At 41.2% G+C, this 12,167-nt stretch overlaps 1 protein-coding gene across 7 annotated transcripts in view; it reads right to left on the bottom strand.

The window, feature by feature from the left end:
• The window catches only part of cdc42bpab (CDC42 binding protein kinase alpha (DMPK-like) b), an 82,672-nt gene that overhangs the window by 35,723 nt on the left and 34,782 nt on the right, over positions 1–12,167 (bottom strand). For all 7 annotated transcript variants that reach the window (XM_044170399.1, XM_044170398.1, XM_044170400.1 and 4 more), the window contains exons 3-5: positions 8,708–8,791; positions 7,230–7,325; positions 6,051–6,199 (exon numbers count right to left, since the gene is read on the bottom strand). In XM_044170399.1, coding sequence (XP_044026334.1) covers positions 6,051–6,199; positions 7,230–7,325; positions 8,708–8,791 — 329 coding nt within the window. The remainder of the gene's footprint in view (positions 1–6,050; positions 6,200–7,229; positions 7,326–8,707; positions 8,792–12,167) is intronic.

Below are 12,167 nucleotides of genomic sequence, written 5' to 3'. Positions count from 1 at the left end.
GCCAAAAAGCTGACAGCGTGAGTTGACCCTTGCCTGTCCGTGTGTGTGTGTAAATGTGTGTGGCACACAAACAGCACAGTGGGGGTAAGGGAGGGGGCTATTGGTGCTGCTACTGATAAACCATTTAGCCCCTGTCTGCCCACTCCCCTCTTCCTCTCTCTCTTCTTAGCAGCAATTGTCTCTCTACCATCCTCCTCCTTTCCCAAATCTCCCATACTTCTCTTTCTGTCTCAGACACCAAAAAGTCAGCATTACTTTTTGCCCGCTGCACTTAATATTATCTTTTCTTTAACAATCTGTCTCACTCTGACAGTTGTTATGAGCCCCCTGATGGTCAGGGCAGCCACATAATAGTCCCCAGCTAACACCACTTTAGTCTTAGCTGGAGTTAACAGCACAAGAGCTGACTCACATTTAGCCTTCCACACATGGACAAACCTAGAGAGGTGGTGGTGCTAAGCTAGTGCTAGGCTACGCTGGTTAGCGTAGCTAATTGGGCTACTGTGTCACAGGGCTCCTGCGGTCTTAAGGAGAAGCGCAGAGACGAGAATAGAGGGAGGTAATCTCTTCTAAGACCACAGCATCCATCTGTGAGGGCCATCTGGACACCACCTCACAATACACACACACACACACACACACACACACACACACACACACACAATGTGGCCTGCAGCAACACTGGAAACTGCACAGACAAGGCATGTCCACATGGCTCTAGCCAAGCATTTGTTAACTAATGGTTCAAAGAACTGCTGCCTGTGTGACTTCTGGCATCACTTGATTCTGACACACACACCTTCTTATCACAGGCTCACTATTAAAATATTTTTCATTAAGTGTACATTTCAATCTAATTGGAAAATACCTCTAACATCCAAGAAGTTTATTTATATATATATATATATATATATATATATAAATAACACCTGTTTCAGCCTCTTTACATTGGCTCCCTGTTTGTTTTAGGATTGATTTTAAGATCTTGTTGATTACTTTTAAGGCTCTTCATGGCCTGGCTCCAGACTATATTTTAGACCTTTTAATCCCTTATGAACCTTCACGTAGTTTGAGATCTTCGGGCAGGGGTCTCCTGTCTGTCCCCGAGTCCAGGTTGAAAACTAAGGGGGACAGAGCTTTTGCTATCAGGGCCCCGAGGCTCTGGAACAACTTGCCCGAAGAAATTAGGTTGTTTGAGTCAGTGTCTTCGTTTAAGTCTCTTCTCAAAACACATTTTTATCTGAAAGCATATCCTGATTTTACCTCAATTGGCTGTTTATTTTATTGCTTTCGTGTATTTTATGTATTTTATTTCTTTATATTTCATCATTCACTGTGGTATTTTATTTCTCTTGTTGTGAAGCACGTTGTATTTTGTTTTGATAAGTGCTCTATAAATAAAGTTTTTATTATTATTATTATTATTATATACACACACATACACATATATAGTTAACAATGTGAATGAAGCTCATTGATAAGTGTGCGTGTGTGTGTGTGTCTAAGTGTAAGTGTAAAAGGCTGTGAAGAGACACATGGTCCTTATCAATAAGAAAAACACACAAAGGGTGTAATCAATAGGAAAAAACACATACCATCGCACACATAAGCACACACATACAAACAATTACACAGTACTCTACAGTAGTAAGACTCAGAAAAGATGTTAACTGTCACCCCCTCACATAACATCTTATTTCATGTGAGTGTGTGTTGTTATCTGTCTTCCTCTCTCCATGATCACAACAATCCACACACACACACCGCTGTCCTTCATGTACCAACCCCCACCTTGACTCTCACTCTATCAGAATCCCCCTCTCTCAGGCAGTGTCTCTCTCTCTCACACACACACACACACACACACACACACACACACACACACACACACACACACTCCTGTGGCAGGCAGATGTGGTGTTAGGCGGCACAAAGCCATGCTGAGCTGGCCTATTGAAACGTTTGTCAGGCCCCTCTGGGAGGCCACGCAGATCACTGACCACTGAATAAATGAACACACTCACACATACACACACAGTCTCCCCCTTTGCGTCCGACTCTAACGCGCGCTGCCTCTCTTGGGACTCAGCCGAGGGGGGACAGAAGGTTGACCTCAAGGCTCTTTTTGCTCTTTATTTCTTTCATCTAGGCTCTTTTCAACTTCATCAGCGTCAACAGGACTGCAAATATTAATTTTAAATGGGCCAACATTGTCACAAGGTCAGCTACTTCCCAACGCAAGAAAAAGCACACAGTAGGGGAGCTAGAATGCCATGATTAACAAGGTTAGCTGTCCAAATAATATAAGTTAGGGCTGGGCAATATGATGACATATACCATATGACTACATAAATTTGTGAACAGTTTCTGCCTTTTGCCATACTGTTTCTACCAAGGTAGCCACCCCTTTAATATATTTGATTATATTAGGCCACTGGGGCAATTTTGCACATCAATAAGCATTAGGGTTCCTTCATAATTTCTAGTAAAGACACAGGCAATGGAGTGCTACATACGTAGACACATAACATGCAACAGTAAACTTAACAGCCATTCCAGCCCTACAAAACAGCAAAAGGCACAAGATGAGGCAATGATATTAAACATATTGAAGCACTATGTCTTGTGTACCATGTTTGGGATGATACTTGAATACCTTTGAGCCCTCTAAAAAAGGCAGGAAGAGTCCTGGTGGGGAGCTGGACAATATTCCTCTGACTCGACTTATTAATGACAGTTGTATGTCTTCTTTTTTTTTTTTTTTTTAGCTTGCATACCAAATGAAAAATTCTGTCCCTCCAGGGACACAGAACATATTATTACTCTCGCCGAGTGGGGACCCACCAAGCATTAGCTCATGATCTATTTTACAACTTGATGACTACATTTGATGGATATAATACCATACCATATTGGCCTGAATGTAAGACAATATTTTTTTTCTGGAAATTATATTTGAAAAAGTGGGGTCATATTATTTTTGAGGACTAGACATTTACAATGGTGCAAGTACCCGGCGCATGCTGCTCTTACAGAGTGAGCCTGTTACAAGTGTTGCATTATGGGTTGTTTGTAGCCTTAATGTTGCTAGGCTACTGAGTTTCTTCATGTGAATGTGTGAGTCCGGTAGAGCTAGTCACCACTAAAAGTGTTTAGTTAGCCCAGTTTAACATACAGGAGCTTCTCATGGCTTGTGTAGTGTGGAGGAAATATATTTATGGCGAGTAAAAACAAGTCATTACAGCTAAAACAGACTAGGGGCCGAATCATCAATCAAGTAGCCAAGAATTTCCAGTGTAACTGAATGTTAATGATGAAGAACTCAAAAAGAAAATATGCTAACTGACTGTTTCCACGAGTGTTTGAGTATAATGATGAACAGAATGAAGGTCTGCTAGCAAAGATATGGGATTTATGCTGACTACCATATCCTCAGACTGGGAAAACTCTCCTTACAGGACAAGTCTGACTGATACTGTAGCTATTATTAAGATAAAAGCTTAAAACAGAACAGCTGCATTCACTGGTTAGTGCTCATTCTCTTTTACATTAGAAATTGGAAATTAGAATGGAATTAGAATTAGAATAAAGTGACTATAGTTTGACATATTTGTTGGTTATTTCCTTGTGTCTGTATTTTCATTTAAATGTGACAAGACATGTAAAAAAGATGTTAAACATGGTATCCGCCTACATTTATTCTAAATGTTTCTTATCATCGGGATGAGGACTTGAAGGTGGGTCACAGTACAGTTAGTATGGACCTCAAATGATCCCAAGAGAAACTGGCATGACAGGCCATTGAAAATTGTTGTTCCCAAGAGAAAAAGTGAGAAAACCATTGCACTGCAGTATAGCGACAACCTGCCCATTCATATTCTCAATAGTGGCCTGGTTGTTTGTGTGTTTGGTGTAACTGAAAGTGGGCCATGAATAGAGGGTGGTTGGTTTTCTGTTTAATGGACGTGAAAGCCTTTAAATTACAGGGTTAATGCATTGTACTCTAACTTAGTCATAAGAATAGGAAACACACCAAACTCACACATACACGCCATCACTAAGATAAACACAAATCCTTATGTACACACACTCAAAACACACACTCACACACATCAGATGGGACCAGCCAGCAGGACACACCTTCCTCAGGGGACGTGCCTGGCCGTCTCCACCCTCTACAAAGCAAGCTTACAAATCTCCCACAAGTGTGCGTGTAAGTGAGAAAAGAGAGAGCAAAGGAGGAGTTGGGGGTTGGTACATGGGGGGAGGTAACAGCACCACACCCCCACCCACACACCTCCCATACCCCATCATTACTGTCCCAAAGCGTCCACGAGGGGACTTAAAGAGAAACAGTGCTGTCCCCTCCTCCCTGTCCCTTTTCCATCCATACACTTCTCCGTCTGCGCTGCCACTGCCAACCCCCACCCACGGCCCCCAGATAACACCATGCAATTAGTGGCTCCCCACTCACTTCTCCTTCACTCCCTTTCTTTACTTATACATTTATATCTACATCTCTCTATAACTCTGTCATCGCCTCTCAGTACGTCTCTTTCCGTCTGACGTTCCAGTGGCGTATTAGAGATCAGAGCAACTACAGACACACCCAAAGCGTTATCCCACCAAGCAGCCTGGCTTTGTCCCTCCCTTGTTCTCTATCTATCTCTCATCTTTCCCTCTGTCTATTCATCCTTCCCTTGCTCCTTGAACAAAATTGCTGTGACGAGCCCCCCGGCGAAAGCAACACTGTAATTGTGTTAACATGCCGAGGTGACCACTTCCTGTCTGTAGAGCCTAACTTCCTGCTCCCACGGGCATCTTCTATTGGCTGAAAAATTCTTTTGGCATATATGTTACAGAAGAAACCGGTTTCAAGTGCCACAGGGAGTGAACAGTCCGCTTTTAGGCTGTTTGGTATTAATTCAGTGAAATTAGTGAAAAAGTTAAAGTGTCCATAACTGTAAACAGGGCACTTGGATTTGTAAAATTAGCAGTAACAGCGGAACAAGATGGCAGTGGTGGACAGTAAAGTACATTTACTCAAGTACTGAACTTTACTCGGGTATTTCCATTTTATGCTACTTTGTACTTCTACCAAACTACATTTCAGAGGGAATTATTGTACCTTTTGCTCTACTACATTTGTCTGACAGATATAGTTACTAGTTACTTTTCAGATTTAGATTTTACATTAAAAAAACATGACAATAAAATACATTGCTATAGATTTTGGTCTCTACCACCTCCTGAGGGAAATATCTGGCTCTTTAGCTGCTAAATGCTCCACTATGTTCACCAGCTAGCCACACGGTGAGAGTGAACCAAAACAGTGAAGTTGTGGGCTGGTCAGCTAAACAATGAGCTGAAACTCGCTATAAAGCTCCGTAAAGCTGATGGGAGCGGCAGATTCAGGTGATAATTCTTCATCACTACGAGCGACACCTTTCACACTGTCACATTGTTTTCCCTTGGTTATTTGATACATTGTTATTATAAAAAATATTGATTATAGCCGCTTTAAGTACATTTTGCTGATAATACGTCTGTATTTTTACTTAAGTAGGATTTTGAATGCAGGAACTTTACTTGTAATGACATGTTGTACTGGTACTTTTAATTAAGTAAATCTTAAGTAGATCTGAGTACTTCTTCCAGTGCTACAGTCATTTTCCAAAGCCCTGAAATCCTGCCTCTCAAACACACTCACACACAAACCTAACCTCCAAGGGGAAATAATAACACACACAGGAACACAAACTAATATACTCTATAATTAGTCAGCGGTATTGACTACCTTCAGTGATGACTGAAGACATGCGCACACACACACACACACACACACACACTCTCCACTATTTTCATTTATTTTAATTTAGCTGCAGTGGCTCCCCATAGCTGGAAAATTGCCCACACAGCAAGAATAATGTAAATACACTAAACATCCATCATCAGGACTTATTGCTCAGTCTGTTGCTCTCCAAAAACATAATTACAGACACACACATTCATGCCTTCTAACATGCACACACATTTTGCCTGGTCCTCACCTGTGGACGTAGTGTAGCTGGTGAACCGAGTCGATGGCCAGCACCATCTCAGCCAGGTAGAACTTGGCCATCTCCTCCGGCAGCCGGTCCTCAAACTTACTGAGCAGAGTCAGCAGATCACCACCCACGTAGTAGTCCATGACCAGGTACTAGAGAGACAAAGAGACAGACAGGGAGAAAAAAAAAGAGAGATAAATGTCAATGACAGGTACTGGAAAAGAAATTAACAAAAAGGTGCAGAACAGAAGAAGTCAATTTAGACAAAAATTATCTGTATAGTGTGAAACAGTGACATGATTTATGTAGAAAACTATACAAGAAAGTCACACAAGAAAGTCAAAAATATACCGCCCTCCTTTCCCCCACCCTCCTCACTCTCCCTTTTTTCTCACAGTATCATTACTACAGAGGGGCACTGAGGCAGCAAACGCCTAAACGGTTCTTAACTTTTGAGGGTTTTCCTAAAAATAGAAAGCTGGACGGGCAGCGGTGTATATTTTTAAAGCCTTGGGGAGTGTCCAGGGTAAAGCATTTGTTGTGAGAATGTGGGAAATGGAATGACAAGCAGTCCTGGCATTTGAACTTAGGGTCACACAGAGAGGACAGACTGTCAGGTTAGAGGGAGAACGATTGCCTCCAGCAGCCAATGAAAGTGAGGAAGAGCTTGGCCCACAACAAGTCGGCAAGCTCCAAACTCATTCTTTTGGTTTTTTACATAAATGTTTTTTGGCCGTGTTAACTTCTGTTGCCCAATTTCCTACAATTCTAAGTCATGTTGTGCTTTGTGGTAAGAAGTGAATGTGCTGGTCAGCGTCTGGCAGGTCACCAGTCATCATGTGGAGGTGGTACTGTTTTCTATAAATGAACTGGCCAGCGAAATGGTGAAAGCGGCAGGTGGAGCTACACAGTAGAAGACTGTGGTTGTTACTTTGGAAAGTACTACAGTTTGAACGTGCTGAAATGTATGAAGTAAGGTGGGGTGATACTCAAAAAGGAGTCTGATACATCAGATAAATAAAGGTTAAAAGTTCCCTGAGATAAATGAAGGTTAAGAACCTGGAAGGAGAATTTCTGGAAATACAGTTATGGTGATTGGTGGAAAAAAACTATTATATATTATATATATTATATTGTACATACACATATACAGAGAGAAGAGGAAAGAGAATGCCATGTTACCAGATTATTGTCGTCCTGGAAGGCGTAGTGCAGGGTGGTGATCCACTGGCAGTCCCCATTAACCAACACATCCCGCTCCTCCCGAAAACACGCCGTCTAAAGAAAGATGCAATAGACTTAAAGACTTTATACTTAAGATTAAAATGACAACAATATGAGAGAATGGCAATTCGATTTTCAGTTGTACAGGTTAGAGTGTGCCAAGCATATGTGCCAGTTATCCATATTTATAACTATGTCACACCTACACCACCTTACCTTAATCAGAGATGATTTTTCACGCAGTTTCCTGAGCAAGCCATTTGTTCATTTAATCAAATTAAATGTTGTAATTTAAGTGACAAAATACTATTTAACCAAGGCAGAAGGAAAGAAAACTGGGATGATTTTCTTATGTCCAAAATGATTCAATACAAATTCTGACAAAATAAAACTGAAAATAAAATAAGTAATAAAAAAAAAAATAACCCACAGCTGAACAGTACATTTGTTTTGTAAAAGTGAAACACATGTACACACAGAAAAAATGTGTGATGACTCAAAACACACCCTGACCTTTCTGTTCTGCCAGTCCAAATGCTCTGACCAAAAAAGAAAATAAAACACCTCATGCTACAACAACTTAAAATATGGCTGTCTTGGTTCAAAAGTACAAGATACAAGATAGAGGAGAAATCCGATTACTGATCAGCTTCATGTAAACAAAGGTTTTAGAATATCCAGGTTATTATATTGCAAGTTGTTTAGGCTCATTTCCAGCCTTAACATGATGACCCAGTGATCAGGTGTACATGGAACCGTATTGCAGTTAATGGACAGCTTGTCAGTATTCTCTACAACACACTGGTGACCATACTTTATGTTTCTGTGATTTAGTGCACACCTCACTTCAAGTCAGGTTCTCTGTGTAAATCAATTTTCAGAATATTGTTGTATAAATGGATCACTTTATAATATCAATCAACACTACATCCAGATATGGCCCCTTATCTAGCACTGTGAATGTCAGTTTTAAATACTTGTAGAGTGCTTTGATGTTCTCCGTCTACAACAACAATTACATGCTTAGTGTGCACTGTCTACAGTACATCTGTTGCTCTACATTGTTTCCCATGTCCAGGCATTTACACACAAACACACACACACACACACACACACACAGCAGGGACCAGTTTAGGCCTGTGACGTATGAGGCATGAAAACTGAAGACCCAGGGGACCAACAGGAATGTCAGAACGTCAGGAGAAGGTCAATGAGAAAAACAGCTCAAGCAGCAACGTGTTCTGCAGAAGGCCTGATGTCAGTGTGGATAAATGAGGGTTGAGGTTTCTCTGGACAGCAGACACTTTTTTAAATTAATCATCAATCCTGATTATTATTTTCCTTACAGATTTCCCCAATACTGCTGCAATGGCCCAGTATCCAAAACCAGTACCGGAACTGGTGCACACCAACAAAAGCCAGTGAGTGATGCTCACCTCAGCTCGCTTCAGCATCTCCCATTTGTTGAGAATCTTCATGGCGAATACCTTGTCAGTGTTTCTCACTTTTACGACTGCAACCTGCAAGAAGGGAAGAAGAGTTGGAGTGTTAAAAAGCTGTTTTAATCATTTGTGCGTCATTTGAATACCAAACAGATTTAATATCTTATCCCTGAAGCACCAGGAAATCATACAATTTAGAAAGCAAAAAAAAAAAATCTTCATGATTAATAATGATAAATATACCTTACAAAATAATAATGATTACAATTTTAGCCATAACTGTCCTTCTTTGAAAAAGTTGTGTTGTAGTACAACAATAAAAGAACAAGAGGGAGATCCCCTCAGCACTTAAAAATCATTACACTGGACAAGACAAGCAAAACAAGATCAGATGCAGGGTGGATGACTAGAGTGAGAAAGATCAGTTGTACCATGATACAGGATGAAGTTGAAAAGGAAGAGAAAAAGGATGATTGGAAGAGGGCACGGGAGGAGGAAAAAGAAGATGGAAGGAAGGAGAACGTGAGGTAAAGAAAAGGAGAGAATATAGAGAACAAGGGAGAGCAGAGCAGAGCCAAGGAGGGGAAGGGAAAAGCAGGGGCAGGAAGTGACCACAGATACTAAAGTGCTGACCTAAAAGGCCAACAGATGCACTCCACCTGGATCCACACTCACAGCTGGACACTTATATATGATTCATGCTTCCTACTAGCAAAGTCTGGACAGATTTATGCAGATGTGATGCTTTGGAAGGAAGTCTCTGATCACAGATTATTGATGTGGTCTTCACTATTAAACAAACAAGCCATAAAAAGCTTGTGCCATTAACTATCAAAACAACTTACTAAACATCCCTCAAAAATAATAATGAACTTACACCCACATAAAACTTAAATAAATAAATAAATAAAAAAAATCACATACTGTTGTCATCACACCAAACATTGAACATGAACTTGAAAAAGCTTTTAAAAACTTGAAATAATGAGGCCCTGCACTGTCCAACCTTTCTACTACAATCTCACACACTAAACCGATATTTAAACATGATCAACCCATGAGGGAGCAATGCAATGGATTCGAAAAATTACGTAAAAACTGGAGATATTAACAGCTCTGTGTCAGTTATAATCTCCCACCTTTACAACCTTACACTGCTTAGCTTTTCACACTCTCCCATTGTGTTTCTCATACCCTTTTGTGTCGTCTTAATAACATAACAAGTGCCAGCTTTCCCTTCACTGATAATTGCTGAACATTACCATGACATAACTTCCCCGGCTCTGGCTTCACATTTTGCCAAAAAAGGAGCTGCACAAGCTGCTGTGACAAACCACTGCAAGCTGACAGCCAAAGCACATGTTCATGCATTCAACTTACATCCTGGCCGATTTCTTTTAGCCTCCTTTATATTTTTGTAATATTCTATTCATTCAAAAAGCTGCGGACAATTTTTTATTTGGCCTCTTTAATGGTTAATTGCACACAAAAATATGCATAAATAGACAACGGGGGAAAAAAACACAAAAATACATGCAAGTAAACAGACAGACAGGAATTCATAAGTGCACTGCGCGCACACACACACACACACACACAGATGAGTAGTGAAACAAACACAGGCACCCTATGCAACAGAGGGGTCTGTAGTCTATTAAATGAGGCGGGGAATGCTGCTAATGCAATACAATGATAACATTCCTGCAGTGTTTGGATTTCCCCTAGTGATCCCTCACCAGAGGAGAGGAGGAACGGAGGAGGAAGAGGGGAGGACAGGGGGGAGCGCACTGTTCTTGGCAACAAGGCCTTGCTGTTTTTGTCCCTTTTCTCCATCTCTCCTTTCTTCTCTCCACTGTTCCTTCCTTCGTCTTGTCCTCCCTGTCACGCCTGGTGTCCACTGCAGGGCCCAGGAAAAACTCAGTGCAGAGTTTACTTCACCTTAATTCCTGTCTATATTCATGGATAAAAGTATGTATTGTAGGTGTTTTCTACTTTGTGTTGCTACTAAAGATGATTTGTTAGCTGAGAGTGTCAACTGAGTCTTCAAATTTGGTTTTATCAGTTTGGAACAGGCATGAAAGAAACCACAGCAGTTAATCTAATTATTCCACAGGCCAAGAACTTTTCTTAGTGGCAAAGACAGACTGAAAACACACTGGCTATCTGCCAAATGGCTACAGAACTGACAAACTTACATATTTACAAGCATTTGGCTGCTGCTGACTAGTCTTTTGGATAAATGTTTTTTGACCCAATGCAACAACCAGTACAATAATGTATAACACTGACTGATGGTCCATGACTCCACAACAACTAAACAATTATATCGTGATGACATACATCTTAAGCAAGGCTAGCCGTTGGGAGCAGAACCTCTAACCCTGGCATTGTTTGTATCAAACACCATCCACTGAGCTCCACCAGACTGAGCATCATTTGGGCCGTTTGTCCTGGTGAAGAGGCAACTGAGTCCTGGCCTCCTGCCTCATTCTCAGAGGCAGGAGGCCAGTACACACTGGTCAATTCATCAGATGAGCTGATCACAACGTCACACACCCGCGCCATTTCTCTGCCCACTGCTGACAATGGGAGGATGAAATCAAAACATCCTGCACTCAAGCTCTCCAGCCTCCCTTTCTGACTCTCAAGTATTTTTTCTTTACTCTGTTTTCCTGTGTCTGGGTCTGTCTCTATCTCCGTCTGTCTGTGTCTTTTTAACTCTGTGGCTCTCTGTTCCTACATCCCAGTCGCAGTTCTGCGCTCAGTTTTCTTAAAAATTTCCAAAAGTGACAACAAAAACATCATACCCATATTTACCCCATATTTTCATGAGGCCTTCCCAAAATACACATTTTCCATGTTTTCTTGATCTGACCTTAGGTCACGTGGCTGTTATTACTGTCATCTAACTGAAATATAGTAAGACTTCCTAACTTTGTGATGGATCAGGATCTGTCTGATTCAGCTCAGCAGGTGATTGATGGATCACACTGTACGTTGGCTTAGCAGTTAATCAGAGCGGCACGTCACAATGTCAGGAAAAAAGAAAACCTTCAACGTTTTTACAAGTTGCGAAAAAAGAGACAAACAGCCCAATCATCAGAAGCAGGTGTTGATGTGTGAGAAAAAAAGCATACAGCTGCACTGCAGATCAGACACCAGGCTGAAGTTAGTTTGATAGTCACCAGTTGGACACGTTTTACCCAATATAGCATCGAGTTGAAGTTAGTTTAAAGTTCGTATTGACCAACTGGACTTGTATCATCAATGACTGTGATCAGACAGAGACATGGCCAGATGGAAGGGTTCAGACATTTTCTGTGTCAGGAACCCAAAATGAGAAAATGTGCCCTTATCCTATGACCCAGTCTTATGGAAACATACTTGTGCTAGTCATGTGGTAACCCACTAGGGACCCACAATATTCCCATAACTCATGAAAGGCTGCCATGCC

This window comes from Siniperca chuatsi, linkage group LG16 (assembly GCF_020085105.1).
Source record: "Siniperca chuatsi isolate FFG_IHB_CAS linkage group LG16, ASM2008510v1, whole genome shotgun sequence".
Lineage (NCBI taxonomy): Eukaryota > Metazoa > Chordata > Actinopteri > Centrarchiformes > Sinipercidae > Siniperca > Siniperca chuatsi.
The sequence above is the reverse complement of the archived record's forward strand: the minus strand, read 5'-3'. Positions and strand labels throughout refer to the sequence as shown.